Source organism: Drosophila kikkawai, chromosome 2L (assembly GCF_030179895.1).
Source record: "Drosophila kikkawai strain 14028-0561.14 chromosome 2L, DkikHiC1v2, whole genome shotgun sequence".
Classification (NCBI taxonomy): Eukaryota; Metazoa; Arthropoda; class Insecta; order Diptera; family Drosophilidae; genus Drosophila; species Drosophila kikkawai.
The window spans coordinates 9,887,142-9,909,158 of record NC_091728.1 but is presented as its reverse complement, the minus strand read 5'-3'; the positions used below and the strand labels follow the sequence as shown (position 1 = coordinate 9,909,158).

The following is a 22,017-nucleotide window of genomic DNA, read 5'->3' as shown; positions in this document are numbered from 1 at the left end:
CACACAGCTGTGGCCGGGGGTTGCCATGGTGCCGACAATTGCCGACATTTAATATACACACATTTTATTCACTGAAAACCAGCAAATGTCCACAAAATAAACAAAGTCAAACGGAAAGAAGATAATTCTCTGGACACCAATGCCACGTTCACGTGGAATCAGTCGTGTGCTTGGAGCGGCGTCTGGCATCACCCACACCTAGCAACCCTGGCAGCGACGTATACCTTTTATGCGCATAAAAAAGTGAAGAATCGTTCGGAGCGGAGACGAAACCCCTGAATTTACACATGAATCTCATACTGAAGTAGCCCAAAAATAGCATTTAATCGTGCAGACACTCAAGATCCATCGAAAGCGCGACGTGGCAGTGAATTTCGTTAACTATGCGAGCGCACAAAACCAAAAAGAAACTTCCGCAGACGTCAGCAAGTACCAAGTAAAAGGAAGTAATAAGTAAATAAAAGAGCTCTTTGCCAGCGAGCCCTGGATATAAAGTAAAATTAATATAGCAAACATCGCGAAGTGAGCAATTAATTGAGAGCGGCAATTGTGGGGCGGCAGCGAGTGCCGTTGTCATGCATTTTGTTACACAGCAGCGGGCACAGCAGCAGAACCAGCACCATCAGCAGAAGTCCACCTCCTCGTCGAGCTCCTCGCTGGCCTCCTCCTCCTCCTGCTCCGGATCGGGTTCGGGTTCGGGATCGGTATCGAGTACGGGTCTGGGATCACGCCTGGTCACCTTACGCAAGTCCTCCAGCCAGGGTGCTCTGCCCAAGTCCTTGGCCACCGCCCAGAGTCTGTTCCATCGTCCTTCGCACAGCAAGCACAAACGCACTGCCAGCTTAAATGCGGCGCCCATGTGAGTTGCCACACCCCCATATAAACCATTAAATTTATTTTTAAAATGTACACATAAAATATATATTAAATTTTGCACATATTTAAGATAAGATCAAGGTAAATTTTGGTTTAAATTTGTAAATAAAATTTATTTTAAATTAAATTAAATTAGAAACATTTTGAAAACATTTTCTGTATTTGAAAGTTAAACTCATTATGCAGTTAAAAATAAATAAATTATCTAAATATATAAATATAAAACTCTATTAAGTCGAAAGTAAAATTTATATTCCTATTAGAGCTCAGATCGTGTTAATTTCCACAAAAATTAAGCCTTAATTAACATCACCATTGAAATAGATCTCGAACATAATGGATACATCCTTGATCTTATTTTATTTTTCTGTGCAAAATTGAAACCCAAGAGTTATGCGTGTTAATTTGTGGTGTAGGTTTGCCCGCTGGTTTGCATGTTTAATCCATTGCTGCTGGTCATATTGCATGTCGTTTATACTTACATATATATGCCCCTCTTTATTCCTTTCAGTTTTCGGCTTATCTACCTGTTAACCCCTTTCCCATTAGCTCTTCCCACTCCTTGCCACCGGAGTGATAGGACACTAGGTATCTGCCCCACACTCGTACTTGCATTTTGATAGCCAGCTTTTGGAAGCTCTTCTTGTGTTGCGCAACAGTTGCCTCGCACTTTCGGAGGGACATAAGGAAAGGTACAGGGCGTTTCGGCATTGTAAGGCCCTGTGGGATATCGATTTTATAGTACATTTCTTGGGTAAAGTCGGTCAAAATACGACTTACTTATTATCATAGCTGCGTTGCTTATCAGTTTATTTGTTGAATGGAAGGGATCGCTAGTCAAATGAATAGATAACAAATTAATAAGAACAATTCCCATTCAAATATCCAATGGAAAATTTGGCTTTCGAAATAGTTTATCGACCTTTGGGATATTAAAATAAATAAACAACGTCCAGCCTATTTATACATTTTCCAAATTTCATATTACGTTTTAAGATAATTCTAATAAATATGCATAAATAGTAGCGAACTTACGGAATACATTAAGTAACCTACTTCATTCATAAATTTATTTATATAGGTATTAGGTTTGGGTTCACAGAATTAACAACTTGTTCAAGCTTAGCTTTTTGTAGTAAAAATTTAATTGCTGTAGTTAATTGTTAAATCACTTTTTAATTAATTAAAGTGTGGGCTATAATTATACATATGTTGGCAACCAAAAGATTTTAATTAATGTTGAATAATTGGGCAATTTCCAAGGATTATTTACAAAAGTTTTTATACTTTCCCTCCCGCACTGTAATATAGCGAAATATATATGTATATTTTTTGGTTTTTGTGCACTGAAGCGTTTTCCACGTAACTCGAATGCCAGAAAATATATTTGGATTAGCCTAGGCGCTTGTAGTTGGAATCCCCTCCCACAAGGTGTCTTAAGCGATACGGCTATCCACATTTGGAGGAGTTATGTTTACCAGACTGCGAAGAATTCAGCTAGCGTATGCAAAGTTCGACCAGTGGGTCGTCCCCTATCTCTCCTCGAGCTGATTTTTCCAACCCCAGGCCCAGGCCAAGCAACACCGAACCAAACCAAACCAAACCAGGGGGATTTGTTGCCATTCTCTCGCCGTTTGCTCTTGAGTGCAAATCGGAACGTCGAGCTGGGATGACGTGCCCGGCACGAGCTCCCGCTTCGCAATTCTCTAGTTTCTAGACTCGCTTCTCTCGGTTCTCAGTTCTCGGTTTTTAGTTCTCGTGCCTCAATTCGCATTTTACGCCATCGCGTGCCTTAGAAAACAAAACAAAACAACAACAAAGCAAACAAACAAACAAATGACAATCAACAGAAGAAACAAAACGGCAACTTGGCAAAAACTGCGACACTAAAACAGGGAAAATTAATTAAATAATTAACGGCAAACAGCGGAGCCGTGCGCCATCGTTGTCGTGTGGGATAGTTCATAAATTAATGACATTTCGCCGAGCTGTGCTAAAAATACGAATTATTTTCTGCCGTGTTTACGTTTCGTCATCGAATTCTTCGCGCTGGCCGATTCTGGTCTCTGCCAGACTTTTGGCCACTTTTTTGTCTGTTTCGCCTTTCAGCGATGACATAGATTTTGGCCGAACAATATAAAAACAGCGAACCAATGCCGAAGGAGGAAGTAAAAAAGCCGCCGAGGAAAACGATAATCGTGGAACCAAAGAAGCCCAAGCGAAAGAAAATGTAATACACTTTCCACTCTTCACTCTATTGATTTTTCTCCGAGTTTAAATGCTCGCAAGGTTCTCCCTGCCATGGCTAAGCATTATAGAAAATAACCAAACTCTAGGTGCTGTGGGTAATTGAAGTGGATTATTTGTACAGCTAAATGTGGTACTTGGTTTTTATGTCCAGTGGCGGCCATTCATGTCGGAAATGCACCCGGCTTCCATTTGTAAAAAGGCCAAAGTTCAATTGGGGGAGGTCCCCGACCACCCAATATATCTATTATTCTAGCTACGAGTCGGTGCAATTTCATTCGTAATTGCTCTGTGTAGAAATGATTGCATATATCACTAATTGCGTGACATTAAAAAAATGCTTTATTCTCAGAGATTATAATTTTCCCTGACAAATACCAAACATTTGCATTTAAAATTCTTAGTCATAGATAATAAACCAGAAATGCAGCAAAGCTTATTTATTGCTCAGTGAAAGTATTCAGAAAAACCAGGGTGATTCAAAGATTCATTGAATAATATCTAGACATATTGTTTGTTATTCATTTTAAATATAAACAGTTTGTATTCATTACAACCTCATAAATAATATCCACCCCCAAATATATTCCTACAAATAAAATATCTATAAATAACATTGATCTTTTTTGCAAATATCACCAGTTTTTATCTTGGATCTCTGAAATATTCTCGGAATTGTTTTCTCCACCTCAATTAAGGGGTTGTTCTCTAGACATTATCCGAATACTGTTATCGCCAATTGCCCCCTGGAGGCTTCTGAAAGTATATATATACTTTATATATAATTGCCTTAATATTTAAGAGGAAACAAGCTTCATTCAAGTTTCAAGTATTCATTCACTTTTTAATGTTTAAAATAACTAAAAACGGGGTTAGCCATATACTTTGTTATTCGCTGTCTTATCTGAGTTGGCTTTCGCAACCCTTGAACCTCCCTTAAGCACACAGAGAGACATTAATTCTATATACACATTATAGCCCCCAGTGTAGATTATCTCTGATCTTTCACACATTCGCAATTATAAATACGTACACTCACTTAATGTGGGGGAATCGTAATCGTCGCTTAATGCTCTTTACTCCACTCATTTTGTATTTACTCAATTGGCGATGTTTTTCATCCCAACAAAGTATATTCCATGTTACATGAACTTGAACCCCGCTGATAAGGATGTTTGAGTGGATTTCCATGGTCTGCAAGTGCTAGAGAAGACCTTGATGTAAAAATATTTTGATAAGATTAATTATCTTTATGGACAGTCTCTATTAAAACTTCCTGAGAGGCACTCCTGTACCTAAAAAACTTAAAAAATCATTAAACCTCAATGTGTGTCACAAAGTAATTTGCATATGTAACCTTATATTTATAGCTTTTGGGTGCAGTTGCCCTTTAACAAACCTTTTAAAAAACACTTGCAAGTTTCGCTAGAAATACCTAATAACTGCAATAATTGTAGGTAATTGTTCTCAGCTTTCCATTTCGGATTGAAAAAGTGGGTTAAATCCCTCTAGACTCTATTGGTTTGAACAAACACACACACACGAAAGCTGATTTGCCTCAGCCATTTAGCGCTTTATCAAGAGCTAAGCCCTGGAAGTATCTTATCGCCGCTTATCAGAGCCAAGCAGCGTATACGTATATATATATATATTAAAAATAATAACAATTGTGTGCCACAAGGCACACACACGCCCACACCGAATGGGAGAGTATAGTGCACAATAGAATTGATTACAATCGTTTAATGGCAATTGGTACACCATTCCGTCGCGGCCCACGGAGGCAGGAGCACGTCTAATTGAAAATAATATTGTATACTGTGATTGACTCTTCGAGGCGCGTTCAAAATGTTGCGGCGAACGTTGCGAAAAAGTCGGAAACACCGGGTCCTCTGGTATGCTTGGGGAAACTATCTGTCTTGTCGTGTGCTATAGCTGTGCGCTATCAACGCTGAGAACAATTAACGGAAATTACTTGAAAGCGAAAATGAGTTAAGCCAGCGATCAGTTAAGACGAAAGTCTTCTTAACAATTACCAATTCCCAGTTATCGATGGGAATTGGTATTGGCCATATGGTGAAGCGCATCCTTATCGCCATCGATGACTAATACGGTTTATTGTGGTTTTGCGGAAACCTTAATGACTCTTTGTGAAGATCGTTAATGTTTAATCCGAAGTCAATGAACTTGGAAAAATGATTTGCGTAATTGAGATTAAATCACACCAAAAGTAGTCCTACGAATTCGTTCTCTTTGCCTCGGTTATTACTTGCTTTGTTTGTTTTGAATATGAAAAATAAAGCTTTCTTCTAAAGATTTCACTGTGGCATTTCGGCAAATAGTATCTGCTTGTCAACTCCTGACATATATGTGCCATATATCAGTTTAATTATTGCTAAAATTACTTCAAACATTTGTTTTCATTATTTCTTTTATTTCCTTGGTTAGGTCTTTGTTCAAACAAAAAAAAAATTAACTTTTATCAGCCTAAAATAATTAATTATATAGTCGCTTATAAAATTTGTACAGCTCAAGTGGTACCACCTGTGGTCGTGGCCTTATCTGATTTACTTGGAACTAATTTCTTTAATAAATTGCAATCTTGCAACCAGGCGTGTCTTGATCTAAGAAGTTCAAGTAGGAAATTGTAAAAGAAATAATAAATATAATATGAAATAGCTAAAGGGTTGTAATTGGAATGAGAAGTTTCTTTGTTGGAATCATGTTAAATATTTCCATAATATTTAAACCTAAGAGAGATTATTCCGTTATTATTATTTATTATTATATCGTTAATTAAATTTTCAAATTATTTTTTATATTGTTCTGATATATCGAGCAGAAGATTGCAATAATAAACCTGGATTTACCTATCGATATTTTCCCACATCCCTAAAAAATATTGAACAGTATAAAAATATTGCATTTTGTAGTACTTAGCTGGTGTTATGAATATTATTTCAATTGGTTATTCCCTAAAATCCCTGTTACTTCAATTTTATCCCCCCAAATATTTAGAATATATCTTAATGTAAAAATACATATTAGATCCCCCAAATGGTTCTTTTCGTCCTTTATTTTGGGCATGTGTTTTCTTTTAGCATTTGCTCTTTTGATTTGTTTATATATGCATTTTATTGTAGGATTAAAGATATTGATATAAACAACCCAACAACATCAAGTGTAACCATAACCACTGCAACTGCCGATAAACCGAGCAGTAGCAAGACCCCTGCCAATGCCAACATGATACCCGAGACCACCCAGCCCGATCAGCTCCAGTCACAGTCAGCGTCACCGTCACCGACACAGTCACAGTCACCGTTACAGTCACAGAGCCAATCGGTGCAGGATTGCCCAGAGCCGAGTCCCCCCCAGCAGCAGCAATCGCAGCCGGAGGAGGAACTCACGGATGCCAGGTCCGCTGAGAGGACAACGACTGCTGGTAGCAATGGTGGCGACAGGTAGGTGTTTGGGTCAATGCTCCGGGAACTCTCCAGCCAGGCCTTGGCCCAATTCCGTAAGAGATTAAAACATCAGTACCTTCCAAATTTGCATGCCTAGTTCAAGAGTTTTTCCCATTTAATCTCGGTGTAGATGTAGTCGGCGGATTAAACAGATCCCATTACTAATTTCATTTCCCATTGCCATTACAGGCGCGATTCCATCACCGAGGAGATCACGATTACGAGCACCACAAACGGCACATTGAGCACCAAACTCCTGACCATACAGGAAGCTACCGGTAGTCTAGAGCACAGCAGCGTTTCCATATCGTTGTCCTCCAAACAGAACGCTTCCACAGCCCCAGCCACAGCCGGCGGATCTCCACCTGCGCAGCGCAATGAGTCCTCGGGCAGCAACCATAGCTTAACCCAGGCCGTCTCTTCCACTAGTCCTCCCACTGGCCCCACTTCCAGTACAGCTGCCCAGGGAGTCACGCCCAGCATTAATATTGTGGGCAGCGATTCGAGCCGGGATCAGCAAGTGCAAAGCGTCGATTCAAACGGATTTAACGCCCCAGGTGGCGCGGACAGCCCAAGCAGCCGGAAGAGCTCCACCAGCTCCAAGGGCAAGGCGGCGAAATTGTCCACATCTAGCAACGGACGCGATGAGGTGAGTTTAGATTGAGAAAGCCATTAAAAGGTATTAAAAGGGGGATTTCCAGAATTTCGACAAATGAATTGAACTCTTTCATTCTTGGAAAAGTTAAAAATGTATAACAATCTCATAGATTGCAACACAGATAACAGACCACACATGACTCATAGCTAAGGACAGTCTTGTAGCACTCATAAAATTGCATTTTTAAAACGCTTTAACCGAGCATAACAATTTTTATAGCCATATGCAGCTGAGTAATGAGTCATTATCTATGACAACTGTTGTGGTAAATGACCGACCTGACATTGTAGGGGTTGAAACACCATGATATTTTTGAAAAGAAGTAGTTTTTTATTCTTTAACTTCATCATTTCTAAAAATACACAGTAAAGTACGCTCAAAGTCTGCTTTGCCTCAGAAAACTTCGAGCGGTTTATGACTTAATTTATTAAATGTGAGCATGATAATTCAAAAGGATAAAGGCAAAAACGTAATTACTATAATAAAACATTATTTCCAATGACTTGGTGCTTTGCGTAACTAAGTTACAATGAAAAAGTATATTTTATGAGTAAAAAGTACATCTTTGTTTGTTTTTCAAGGTTTTATAGTATTGACTATAGGCTAAAAGTATTTTAAAGCCAACTGTTTCGCTTTACAACTTATTTTTTTATAATTAAATTATTCAAATGCCTTGGGTTTTCCACAAGAAAAAAAAACCCCAAAACTGTCTTCAAGTTCAACTGCCTTTCCTATATTTAATTTTTAATGTTAAGGGCTTGTCGCCAAACCCACAACTATTTCCGTTTCTATTTGAATATTTGAATATTCGAAGAAAAGCTTGACAAGCTTTCAAAACCTGCACACTCTGTTGATTCGAATCATTAGCTCCAAACACACACACACACACCCCGAAAAAGGTGTGAAATTGGCGCAGCTAAGTGCTCAAATCAAATTAAACTACACTCGAGGGAGAGCGATCAATCGATTGACAGATTACTAAAAACCTGGATGGTTAGATAGATAGGCAGATGGACGGACAGACACTGGGACACTGAGACCATCTGACAGCTCAATCTAATCGCTCGGCGATAGGGAGCATATGTGAGTATGTATTGTTTACATTCTCCCACACCTGGCGGCAGCTGATTAGGATCACCCTTCAATGCAAAAGCTCGCGACATAAATTGTTGGTGGGGCCTCAAGCTTTTTTCCCACCCATTGATAAGGAGGCTTGTGTGTGTGTTGAGCTCCCATTGACGTTGGCCCTGCTCGGCTGGCAATAGCAAATTAGAATTCAACAAGCGACGAAGCGTCTCAGCGAATGCCAAAAAAAAAATAATAATAACGATCGTTGCTGCAGCCCGAACTTTGTGTAAATAATTGGGGGTCGTAAACGAACAACAAGCGTGTGGTCTGTGATAAGGAATAAAACCAAACACCTGGTCGAAGAGTAGTTTCCTAGGAACAGTTGGTGAATCACCTCAAAAAAAAAGCAGAAAAAAGAGCTAACAAGCAAAGCGAACAGGTGGCCAAAAAGCAAAGATATCGAAACTGGTGGTGCCATTAAATTAGACCTAAAATGTTTGTTCACGCCGCCACAGTTCACCAAATAAATGGAAATCCTCATGGTGTTTGATCAGCTCTCCCTCTCGCTTGTCTCCCAGCAGGACACCACCCAGCACCGTCTGAGCGATCTGACACCGCACGAACTGAGCCTGCTGCGCGTCGACAGGGAGCAGCAGGTGACCAGCAGCAGCTCCACATCCAACGAGAAGCCAGCCAAGCCCTCGCGTCTATCGGAACGAGCCAAGAAGAAGTCCTGGTACAACGTCATCTATCCCAACTACAAATCGCGGGCTGAGGATTTCAAGAAGCTCTTCAAGGACGTGCCCAACGATGAGCGCCTGATAGTGGGTGAGTTTTTCGCATGGAATATTTTCTCGTAAACGTAATTATTCCCTTTAGGGGAATTAGTCACGTTCACTTTGAAAGAGATCCCGGCATAGATCTAACCATATTTGCACAACTTAAAATGCTGTAAAAACTCTCGATGAGTTTGTTTTTTAAGATCGGAATTAACACGTAACAACTCAGTAAGACTTCTTATATTAATCGTATTTTTAATGAGTTATTTATGAATAATCCAAAAGCAGTCTGAATTGACAGCAATAAAACATAAAAGCAGAATGAAAGTGCTTTGGTTTTTAATTAAAATTCAACGTGCGTACAAAAACGTTTTAAAAACGTTCGTTTTTGATATCGAAAACGATACTTTTGCGGGTTTCAAGCAGACAGAACGTCCTGTTTTTGGTTTTTGGACCTTTTACGACATCATTATCGGGTATAATCCTGAGAGCTCGCGATACTCGTCCACTATTCGTCCGTTTGCGCGTCCGTTTTTGAGCATTAAGCAAAACTAATGCGGAAAGTCTGATTCATTGTCCGTATTTAATATTTTTAGCGGACATTTTTCGGATCCATCCGCACTAAGTCCGCTCTATGTCTGCTGGGAAGTGCCTCAAGTCACTTTTAAAGCCTAGATAGAGGGTTAAAAATTTGAATTTTGAATTAAAAAATGTAGTTAAAAACTATTATTACTTTAATAAATTATAATATACATTTTATTTATTCCACAGACTATTCGTGTGCCTTGCAACGTGACATCCTGGTTCAGGGCCGCCTGTACGTTTCACAGAACTACGTCTGCTTCCATGCCAACATCTTCAGCTGGGAGACCTACGTGAGCATCAAGTGGAAGGATGTGACGGCCATCACCAAGGAGAAGACAGCCTTGGTCATACCCAATGCCATTTCAATAGCCAGCGGCAAGGACAAATACTTCTTTGCCACGTTCACCTCGCGCGACAAGAGTTTCTTGATGCTCTTTCGCGTCTGGCAGAACACGCTGATGAACAAGCAGTTCTCGCCGCAGGAGATTTGGAAATATGTGCACAACTGTTACGGCGAGGAGCTGGGCCTGACCACCGACGACGAGGACTATATCGATCCCACGCTGGACAACGACAACGAGACGGACTTCGACTTCCAGACGGCCATCGATGACGATAGCCAGTCACAGCGCCAGTCGCAGCAGTCCAATCAGTCCACTCAGTCGAATCCCCAGCTACCGGCACAGAGCGGCAACAGCAGCGCCAGCAGCGGCGGCGGCGCCGTCAGAGCCAGTGCACCGCGAAAGTCCAAGACGAAATACTTCTTCAACTCCTCCAAATCCTCGGCTAACGCCTCGGCCAGTGGTTCCGACAACAACAAGACCAGGGAAAGCTCACGCAAGCTGAACAAGAAGATGAAGCAGAACGCCAAGGAGCTGACCCTCAGCTCCGTTAAGCCCGCCGAGCAGTCGGTGAGCGTCACCATGGCCGCCGTGGCCAGTGCCAGCAGCAGCAGCACTGCCGGCTCCACCACAGCCTCCTCCACCACCATCGCCAACCACACGGCGGGCTCTGGCTCTGGATCGGTTTCGGGATCAGGCACGGCCGCAGCCAGCAGTAGCGGTAGCGATAAGAAGAGTGCCGAGAAAAAGGTCAGCACGAGCTCAAACTCATCGGCAATAGCAGCTGCCACAGCAGCAGCAGCTACATCCGCTATGACATCCGTTTCCGGCGCCACAGCGCTGGAGCCCAAGCTGGAATCGAAGCGAAAGCCAAGTAAAAAAGGTGGCAAAAATGTTGACGAGACTGTGCCCACGGATGTCTCTGATTCGTCCGACTCGGAAGAGAATAATGTGCCGTAAGTAGAATATATTTATCGATCTAAGTGCCATTTTCCACAATAACGAAGGATATAGGGCTTTAGAGGGTTAATACTAATTATATCTTCCATTATCTTTCCAGATTTGTGCCCACCACAGAGTGCACCTCGACGCACGAGGGTCGCCAGATCGTTCACACCATTCTGCCCATCAGTGTGGACACACTGTTCAATCTGCTCTTCAGCAGGTCCAAATTTATCACCGACTTCCATGCCATGCGCAAGTCAACGGACCTCATCCTGGGCGAGTGGTCCAAGAACGAGGAGGGTCTCAATGTGCGCACAGTGAACGTCACAGTTCAATTGGCTGCCTCGGTGGGACCCAAGACCTCAAAGGTGAGTGAGTGCAGCGTGCTGAAAATAGAATAGAATAAATAAACTGATTGCAAACTGCATATATTGATTCCCCCCCTCTCCCCCTGTAGGTGACCGAATACCAAACCATGCGGGAGTGTAGCAAGCCGGGCGAACTGTATTCCATAGACGTAAATAGTGTTAATGCAGGCATTCCATATGCGGACAGTTTCAGTGTGCTCATACACTTCTGCCTGGCCAGGTAAGTCATTTCAGCAGGAAACATCTTTAATTTCTTGTAATTTCTGGTTCTTTTTTTTACAGAACTGTTGATGATCACACTATGCTATCGATTCACACTCAGATCAAGTACAAGAAATCTATTTGGGGCGTTGTCAAGGGCTTTATCGAGAAGAATACGTGGGCGGGTCTGGAGGATTTCTTTGGAGCCCAATTGCATGCGCTCCAGAGCGAGACTTGCATTCCGCCGGCCAAGGGCAAGGGACGCAGGCCGAGGCGAGGTAAGCAGTTTGATTTAATTAACAACTACAATGCAACAACCACAACAACAAGAACAACAACAAATACAGCAACAATAGCAAAGCAATTTTCCTCTCAACTTTAAACTTTAAACTGTAATGAAATTAATTCAATTCAATCAGAATCCGAATTCGATAACACTGCCAAAAGCCAATTGCCAATTGCTTCTTCTAACCTAACACAAAAACGCACGCATGACCACCACAACTAAACATCAACATCAACATCATGTTAACAACAACAACCACAACAACCAAAAGCCACAACCAGCTACAACAACCAACATACATCACAGGCATGAATCAGCAATCGGTAACAACAACAGCCACCAGTACGGACAATGACAGCATCAAAGAGGCGCCACATAATCCCCGTGAGACGTCGCATCAACCCGCGCAGCATCAGCACCTGCACATGCATCATCATCACCATCATCACGGTGCCAGTCAGCAGCCTGAACACGATCACAGGCACTCGCACCACCATCATCATCATCATCAGCTTAACCATCATCAGCATCAGCATCCCCATTGGCATCATCGTAAGACTATCTTTCAGTCGAGCAGCAGAGGTACAGCTTGAATTATTTTGGGAAAAAGAAAGAGTATTGCTTATTTTGCCTTATTTGCAAATCCTTAAATCACTTAAAAGAAGAAAATTTTGTGTTTAATTTATAGATATTATTATTTTGGGGTTAATTTATCTGTGGTCTTCTAGAAACGGAATTAAAAACACTGTCAGCTTATCAGTTAACAACTTAGGTAGTTGATTATTTCGTTTCTTATCTAACTAGCGAATGCAGGCAACGAATTTTGACAGGTGTGGAAAATAGAAAGGCCAAATTAATGAGATCTCTAAAGCAAGAATAATTACGGATTTCATTAGGTAATTTATATAATAGAAAATGTAGGAAAGCTTACTTCATTTGTAGTAAAATAAACATCAAAGATTTATGTTAAGAATTTGGTGTGTTCTCCTAAATATTACCAATAGAAATTCATGTGAAATCTTTAAAACGAATAATAGTTAAAAGCAACCAAGGGTTATCTTAGCATCGGCGCATTTACCGCTTGTTAGGGAGGCCAGATTTATCGATATTGTATAAATAACAAATATATATGCGATAAATCGATAAGTCTATATTGTGTTTAATATTTAGAACTTTAATTTATCAAATTTTACCATATTTTTCATATATTACTCAGCGATATTTTCTGATACTTTTTCGATACTATCGATATATCAATTTTTTAACTTTCTTTTATATTTTTATCAAACTTTCTATAAGAAAATGAGCGCTATATTTTTGGCTTTATATGAGGTCGGACCCACCCTCTCGATAGCATCAAGCAGATACAGTTGTAAAGGTTTTGTAGACCTCTTAGAAGTAGAGCTTGAAATAATACGATTTTCAGTTAATCGATTTGTCTAAAAATTATACAAATAAATCGATACTCAAAAATTCTTAAAGCAAAACTTGAAATTACTAAAATTATACATTTATATTCATCAGAGGTTTAAAGTTTATTGTTTCAGACACATATCTATCGATATTTGTATTTAAATAAGAACTAATTGAAAAAAATCAGTTAATCGATTACAAGATCGATTTTATTTCCAGCTCTAGATTACAAATATAAAATAGAAATAGTGAATAGACTACTCAAAATTAAACTCATTTAGATTTATGACACAGTAAAAGCTTGCAAAGATAAGGATTAATTAGTCATAAATTGTATAAAAAAACGTTACCAATCATAAACCATGGAACTTGACCTTATTTTTGGAATGCCTACCTTTCTATTAAACCGAATCGAACTATTTTTCCCAATATAATGCTTACTTTTCCTTACCTTTATCAAAGTATCGATAAGATTTGGCTTCATTTTCTTCGAACTTTTGTGTCAACCTGCTAGCCGGACCACATCGACCAAGAACTTGCTTTTTATTACAGCCTGATTTATTTAGTAGTTAATCGATCTTTTGTTGTACTCTTAATGTTGTGATTCTGTTGCCCAGCACCGCCGACACGCACTGCTTATGTTCAGTTTGGAATTTTTCGTTCAAATGATTTGATTTCTAACTGTTGCCATTTGCCATTCCTCTCGACGCCACGCTCGTCCCCGTTTCTCCGCAGGTACCGCCACACAAATCCGACCCCTGGAGGAGGCAAGCGGCACGGCCCAAGCCGGCAGCATGGCTGGCCTTTCCGGCGGCGACCCCCTGGAGACCCAATTGCTGTCTGCGGGAGGCGTTGCTGGGGCGGCAGTCGGCGCCGCCTCCAGTCACTCGCTGCTGCTCGAAAGCGGAAAGCTGCAGCAGCAGCAGTTGCACCATCACCACCATCAGCAGCAGCAGCAGCAGTTGCACCTGGGCGGCGGCGGCGACCGCCAGCAGCTGGCGATGGGTCACGGCCCACAGGGACACAGCAGACTCAAACACAAGGGCTTGTCGTTGTTGGTTATACTGTTGCTGTGCTTGATGCTGGCATTAAATGTGATATTATTACTTAAGCTCTGGAGGCTGGAGGAACGGATTGATGTGGATCTCAGTCGGCGGGCGCGCCTGCCCAGTTTGGCGGCCTTAAAGTAGGTTCAATAATGATTTCAAATATACAGATCCCTTTAATAGTTTCTCTCGCTTTTCCAGGGAACTACCAAACTCGAATCAGGAATGGCTGGAGCTGCTGCGCGACCAGGAGATGGCGCACGAGGATGAGCTGCACAAGTGGAAGCAGGTGCTGCAGACGGCCATCGATCTGCTGAAAAAGGTGAGCAATGTCTGCCAAAAGATCTACAACGATGACAATCTGCGTCAGAGCATTGAGTCGATGTCGATGGCGGCGGCGGCAACGCGCACTGAATTCTAAGCATCTCATTTTCACCGTAAAATAGCAAAGATCCAGGGTCAGAAAAACAACAAGAAACCAGCAAGCGTCAACTAATTGTAACTTTAACACTCACAAAACACACACACATGTATACACGAAAGGTGCGTTTCATAATGGGCAGGACAAAGTCTAAGATTCTACAAAGATTTAAGATGATTTTTTAGTTACCTTAAATACTTAAATTATTTAAAAGCCGGTTTCTATTTTATTTATTTATAAAGAGATTACTAAAATAGAGAAATACAAACATAATTTAATAGATAATTTATTAAAAAAAAAACTATTTCTTAATTTAAACAAAATATTGAGATTTAAAATAAGTTGTTTGAAGTAATATCCTGTTGAAATCATTGCCTTAACATTTTGAAACGCACTGTCTTAGCGGGCATTTGTTACTGATCTCTCCTAGTTAGAAATACAAAAACCCCCAAAAACTGTTGCATGTTCTTCTGCTTGGTTACCCTCTGGCACACTGACTGAAGCTACAAATGTTGTAAAGATCGTGAAACCCAGCTTTAATCATTGTTTTTCAACAACCAGCGATAGAGAGAGAGAGAAACTCCTTAGAAATAAGTTTTGTATTCCGTAGAGCAAACTTGAGGCCAACAAAATTTTGTGAAATAAATTTATTAATCATTTTGGTTTGTTTCCAAAAACTAAACGTAAAGGGAACTGACACAAGCAAAAGAAATTCCTGTGGAAACACAAACCAGAAACCCCTGTAGAAATTTATTTTTTGTAAGTAATTTAATTTGTTTATAACTTTTCTACTCATTTTCGCACTCAACTAACTATTTTTATGTTTTACTAATCGGTTTAAAGCCTTTTCTGTGTGAAAAACTTGACTTCTTTCGTTTTTTATCCGTTTTACTCAAATATTTTGTTTGTTTTTTCAGACTGAAAGAACTTTGGCTGAAATAATTGTACGCTAGCAGAAAATATTACATAGAAAAACTAGAGTTGTTGTGCAATTAAATTATACCAATCCAATTGTCTTCGACACACAAGCTACCAAAACACCCAAGCAACAAAAGAAAAAAGAAGAAATCTGAAATTGAATTTGAAATTCAACTAAAATTTAGTCACAAACCCAATAATACACAGATTGGTCAACAATTCGTATTTACTAGTAGGTTTTAAGTTTAAGGAAGGCAACGTGTGAGTTACAAGTCATAAGTAGCTGCATTTTAGTTAGATTAGAGCAATTGTTTTTGTTTTTAAACACGGCATTTATGTTTGCTTGGCTTTGCTTTAGACAAATGTATCTACGAATTCCTCAAGTATTTCATATCTCACAACACATACCAAAAAAAGGAAAAACTAGGAAAACTAGAGAAAAACAAATCACGAGAGAGCGCCCTGAATTTTTGTTTTAGAAAATTCATTTACGTGTCAAGCAAGCGCAAAGCAAATCTGGCAAACTGAAAACTAAAGAGTATATATATATAACATATTAGCCTATAATATATGAGATCTGAGTGCCAGTCTTTGGCTAGAGGAAATTTGATAAAAACGATTATACAAAGGTGTTTATTGTGTACAATATTTTTGTAAAACCGAATCGAAACAATTGTTTTCTTTTGTATAAATACTCCAAACTCCAATCTTTACCCCCAACCCGTTTTTGGCGCCCGTTTACAGACGATACCGATACCGATACCAATACAGAGAAATCAGCAGCCAGAAACTATTCAAATTGAAAACTGCTAACACCAATAATGACATACTCTATATACACTATATATATGTACCATATATATAGTCAAGTATTGTTAGTCCGTAGTAGTTGCATTTTAAATTAAACAAACACAAGGCAAAAGTAAACAAAAGCAAAAACAAGCTACTAAATTTAGATCTAAGCTAAAGTTTGAATGTCGGCTTGATGCCTTCATTAAAAAATACTTTTTGTCAAATTAATTTTGGCCGTCGCAAAAATTGGCTTAAAATTTGTGTCACAAAATGTTAGGCTTAATAAACAAGAGAATACAAGTATAAGAAACCGAATGTTAAGCAGCAGTAATACAAATTCTAATTTATTATAAAAATAAATAAAATATAAAAAACAAAATAAATTTTCTTTTATTTGCCCTACAATTAAACAATTAACATATGTTTTTACTTTACGTTTTTATTGAATCCAATCTTTAAGCAGGGACAATGGCTTGGTCTGAAGTTGTTCTGCCATTTCTTTTCCTTCAACTCTACTTTAAATTTGAAGTAGTTTTCAAAATGGTCGTCGGAAGATTCAACTTCTTGGGGGATGCCAAGATTTCCTAATTCGATTGGATGTAACTTTCCGCAGTCGTCGTCCTAAGAATCTATATAATTTTTAGATTCGCCAGCGATCATTGGAAAGCGGCGCAGTTTTAAGTGAGCGAGTGGATTCCCTCACGCTTTTCTCTTGAAGACCTGAAGTCTTTGAGAGCTTAGGCGCAACCTTGACCATTAATTTCTCCTTCGGCACGCGTTCCACCTTCTTCATGTTGGGACCACGTTCCGCCTTTCTTGGAGACAACGGCCGCCGATCCGTATTGGACTTGTTGGACTTTTGTTTGTTCCGGGAAGTTCCAAGGGTGGCCATACCCTTGCGCTGAATTCCGGACTTCGTGGGTTTCTCAGACGGTACGGGGACAAAGTTCTCGTCCCTGGCTCTGCCACAAGCCATGGACATCTTCTTTACCAGCTTGTTGATGACCTCCTTGTTTGCTGGGGGCATAACCTTCATGAATGTCTGCTTCTTCGTCAGATGTGAGGCCGTGACAGTGCCTGGTGGACGATAGGATTCCGACTCCAGGGTAATCGATGAAGGCATTTCACGTACCGCCTTTGTGGAAGGGATGTGCTGCTTCTTTGGCCATGTCTTTGTTTTGGACATAGCTTCATCCTCGACTTTCCCCCGGGGTACTTTTTGGGCCGCCATGGAAATATCTCTCGATGTGGACTCGGAAGTAAGTTTTCGGTGGCGCTCTATCATCATGTCATAAATGGATGCTATCGGCTTGTCCAAATGTGGCGACATCGCTAGTATAATATGCAATAATAAAGAATACTTTTCAATAATTATTAAAGTTAAATGTGTGTTAAAACGTTATGAGATCGTTTTGCTGGTTGAGTATGTTTCTATGGAATGATTTTGCCATGAAAACGTGATGGGTCAAATGGGAAAAGTAATTTAATATCGCACGAAATGATTCATTTATCTTGGTAATTTTACTTTAATATCATTGAAAATCCATTTAAGTTAATTCGACTGCGGATATTTTTTGGTTTTGATACAAACTTTAAAGCATACTTTTTGGCATAAAGCTGAGCCATATGTAAATATTTATATAGGGCAAAGAAAATTTGCTGCGTCTCAGAATTAAATTAAAATTATTTTTTATTTAATTTTAGACTTGTGCCGTTTATCAAAATAAATCAAATTAATTATATAAAATTGATAATATTTTTACTTTTCTCTTTGAATAAAATACTTCTACGTTTTTTATTATTTTTTTGATTTCATATTATAAATGCTTATCGGAACTATGGAACTAAGTTCCAATCGGTGACGACCCAATTCTGATTGCTCTGCTTTATTTCCCAACTCGTCCAAGTTCAAGATCCTACAAGAAATCCGCATGACGCCAAATGACTAAGATCACCGACTTTTGTGGCGCTTCTTTTGTTGCATTACAGCTCTCCCCTGGGTTAAATCAACAAATGCGAAGCCTCGCTGCCTGATAAGAGTTCAAGTTCATTAAACCTCAAACGAATCAGGAACAATTTTGTGAAATAAAGAGTACATTTCCACGTAGTCCAGTGCAGTGAGTGGATTTTTATATGTTTATTATTAAAATAAGAAAAAAAAAATGTAAGAAGGATTGGAAATACTGCTGTTTTAAGACTTAGCTTTATTAATAATTTTTAAAGTAAACAACAAATAATTTATATAAATTCAATAAATGACATTAAAATCATTAAAGGCAGGAAAACATTATTAATTAGGAAAATACAGATACAAAAGCATACAAATTTATATATTATATATATGAGACTCAAAAATTAAACAATCAAAATGAAAATTGGAATACCGCAAAATTATTCACATTCTCGCCAATTTGCTTAATAAAATTTGTCTAGTATTTCAATATTTGTATGCTCTCTCAAACACACACACATTGGAGCCACGACCGCACGCACTCTACACAAAAAAAAAGGGAAAAAGAAAAGAAAATAAGAATCTTATCAGCGAACGCAGAAAAACAAGAGCAAAAAAACACACACACACACAGTACAGTAAACACCTAAACTCAAGCTGGGAACAAAAACAAAAAGAAAGCTGCCATAAAGCAAAAACAACAACAGCAACGCGCCGTGTTATTTTTCAAGGTTAAGAGCAAGTGCGTGTGCGTGTATGTGAGGCGAGTTCGAGTGTGTGTGTGTGCGCGCACATTTTGCACATTGTGCGTATAAATAAAAAGCAACAACAACCAGCAGCAGCACCATCAACCAAGACACAGCAACAAGAAATATAATTTTTTTATAGAGAGGCCGAGCTACGCACCGAAAATTAAAAAAAACAATAACAAAAAAAAGAGCTCACGCAGACTGCAACAACAAAGGCAACAGAGGAAAGAATTGCGGTCGCCTCGGCGACTTTATTTTCTTTTCTTTTCGTTCTTAAGTTTATGGCAACATAATAAAGTTAGTGATTCCATGGACACCCGGTCCGGGGGTTGGCGAAACTGAAAACTCATCATTATTTAGGCCTAATATGCAATTGTGCGTTATTTTCCATGTGCCGTTTGGTCAACGACCCAGGCAGAAAGCCCAAACAGCTGACACATTTTATTATCGTACAGTCGCCAGTGCGTTCTTCTCACTCTCTCTCTCTTTCTCTCCCTCTCGATCTTCTACCGTTTCTCCTTCCTTCCTTTGCCACCCACACGATTGCATATCCATGGATTACGCACACAAGCACACACCCGGCCAGTACGTATACGCATTTAAATTGCGTATACGCAGTGCCTGCCCTCTGCGAGTTTAATGACTGATAAGATTGGAAAGCAGAAATTTGCTTAAACGAATTAGAAAGAATTTTAAAAGTTAAGACAAACATGTGAAAATAATTTAGAAGGAGGGTTTTATTATTATTTTAATACACTTTTGTTTATTTATTAAAAATAAATAAATTTACCAGTAAACGTAAGCATTTATATATAAGTGGTATTGTATTTTAGTAGTAAGAAATTTTTTCATAAAATGACTCAAACGCTTGGGCCACAAAGCATCGCGTAAAAGCCGTTCTCTGCTACACCAAAAACGTCTCGAAACTTGTTGAATGACTTCTGGGTTGCCAATCAAGACCTTAAACTTCTATCGCCAAGTCGAAATCCAAGATCAGTCAAGCTTCAGGCCAGCTTTTATGGGTTATTGCTTTTTACCAAGAAGCATTATCAGAGATTTGCCGGCTGAAAGCCGATAACAGAAAAGTAACAGACTCTGCAATAAACATACATACCATACATATATGTATGTTACAATGTACCTTCAATTTAATGTAATGGAAATAGAGGTAGTTAGGAAGGGAGAAGTAAGGCTGTTAAATCAAAATTTATCAATGAGAATAATACTTTATAATAAACGCCTGGAAAATGTTGTATATGTGAAAAAATTAATTCAAAAATTAAAGTAAAAAAAGTTGTTAAATACCTAATTAAAATCAAGTTCATATTTTCAGCTTTTTTCTACTCGTTAAAGGAAGCGGCATAGCGTAGTTAAGCCTAGAATAATTAATCTTAATTGGAACAATTAATATTTTGGTTTTAAAAGGGAGCAATTACACAGATGAATGCTTATTTTGTAACAATTATTATTATCAGCAACCAGAGGCTTTTACAGAGCTTGTAAATAACATGTCAGGGAATTGATCGTAACAGCGGTGTAATGGGAAGAGAGTGGAGAGAGGCTGTGTAGAGAGTAAAAGCCCCAAGCACGTGCAGATCGTAGGCGGTGAGAGCCTAAGAGAGGCAACCGAGAGCTTGTGCGAGAGAATGAATGTCACTCGGCAAGCTCTTTGCTCCCCGCCACAGTGGGACAAAAATCTTATCGAGCAGAATTAACATAAAATAGTTAATCAACAATTTATGTAAACTTTTTTAATATATAAATATTTAATGATAAATAATACATTTCCTAATAAATAAAATGGAGAGTGACAGGCCAGATAATAAATAATGTACTACACTACAATACTAAACAAACAATTCACGATCATAAGAACCTAGCTATATTAAATTGCTGGTCTATATGTTAAAGAAAAACCGTATTAGCTTATTGATCGTTTACTCAAATTGAACAAATGTCAAAATTTCCCAGTTGAATATATTATTTGATTTCTGTTCACTGTACCTGGCAGCGACGCCAGCCGTGACGCCAGCCGCGACGTCGGCAGAGGCGGCAACGGCGGGAGCGTTTAACGGTCTGTGCGATCAGTACAAGATCGAAATCGGGCGCCGTTGGATGTTTTCTTCAATGCTGAAGCGCGCCGAACTCGCGTTGTGTGGAAAAGCAGAATAGCTATAGCTCTCTGGCCGATCGTTGTTGTTTCCGTCGTTGTGCCCTTCTCCATTCGTTTGATTTTCGCCTTTTCGTAATATTCGTTTTTCGGTTTCGGCTCTACAAGTCCCGAAAAATACCCCCTGCTCTGAAGAAAAAGTCGCGTGTTATCAAAAATGTTTACAAGAAACCTACACATGTTTCATGAATAAAACAAAAAAAAAAGAAAGAAAATATATTATTGTAAAAAATTGAGTTGCAAAAAAAGTGCTGACGATTTTTAATATCACAAGAAAGAACGAATTTTAATACGTTCCCAACTCGTCTTCGCATTGTCGTTGCTTTCTGGGTGCGTTGTTTTTGTCATGTTTTATTTGTACACGCTTTTTATATTTTATTCACATTCGCATTCATTCGCACACACTCGAATTGCACAAAATGAAAACTGACGTTTTTTTTGGCGCTTTGTTTCGCGCGGGATAATTGACAAATATAACAAAATTCCACTTCGATCTTTCTCATCTCTCTCTTCCTATTTCTCCCCGATTCCGTTCCTGTCTCCTCTCCTTCTCTGTGTCTGTTTCTGTTACTGTTTCGGGGGCAGTGCATAAAACAAATTGTTGATAAATTGCAGCGGGCGAAACAGATGGGAGAAAATAACATTTTGCGCAGACGCCGCGTCGACTAAACAGTTTCGGAGTTTTTAAACTATAAATCGGGAGATTTTCATTGAAATTTGATTGAATTTTTATTAA

The 22,017-nt window shown here is 39.3% G+C and overlaps 3 protein-coding genes across 15 annotated transcripts in view; 2 read left to right on the top strand and 1 right to left on the bottom strand.

Moving 5' to 3' along the window:
- The first annotated feature begins 25 nt into the window (after positions 1-25).
- On the top strand, positions 26-16,771 carry GramD1B (GRAM domain containing 1B). Of its 11 annotated transcripts, none has more exons than XM_017177485.3 (12): positions 27-859; positions 6,267-6,587; positions 6,780-7,239; positions 8,895-9,144; positions 9,867-10,977; positions 11,082-11,334; positions 11,424-11,554; positions 11,617-11,813; positions 12,128-12,403; positions 13,970-14,420; positions 14,482-14,602; positions 15,619-16,771. In XM_017177485.3, exons 1-12 carry the CDS (start codon positions 576-578, stop codon positions 15,652-15,654), a joined length of 3,891 nt encoding a protein of 1,296 aa, XP_017032974.1. In that variant the 5' UTR covers positions 27-575; the 3' UTR covers positions 15,655-16,771. The 11 variants fall into 11 exon arrangements, with proteins under 11 accessions (XP_017032977.1, XP_017032974.1, XP_017032972.1 ...); XM_070287079.1 differs by lacking the exon at positions 15,619-16,771 and having other exon boundaries at positions 28-453; positions 510-859; positions 14,482-15,592; XM_017177483.3 differs by lacking the exon at positions 15,619-16,771 and having other exon boundaries at positions 8,898-9,144; positions 14,482-15,592.
- Positions 16,772-16,830: 59 nt separating this feature from the next.
- The window catches only part of LOC108082179 (uncharacterized), a 10,877-nt gene continuing 5,690 nt past the window's right edge, over positions 16,831-22,017 (bottom strand). For both annotated transcript variants that reach the window (XM_070287119.1, XM_070287118.1), the window contains exon 3: positions 16,831-17,743. In XM_070287119.1, the coding sequence (XP_070143220.1) occupies positions 17,052-17,741 (690 nt within the window). In that variant the 5' untranslated portion in view covers positions 17,742-17,743 and the 3' untranslated portion in view covers positions 16,831-17,051. The remainder of the gene's footprint in view (positions 17,744-22,017) is intronic.
- The window catches only part of E23 (Early gene at 23), a 22,561-nt gene continuing 21,733 nt past the window's right edge, over positions 21,190-22,017 (top strand). Inside the window, exon 1 of one of the 2 annotated variants that reach the window (XM_070287105.1) lies at positions 21,190-21,611. The gene's annotated coding sequence lies outside the window, so the exon portion shown is untranslated. The remainder of the gene's footprint in view (positions 21,612-22,017) is intronic. The other variant, XM_017177493.3, reaches the window with a different exon arrangement.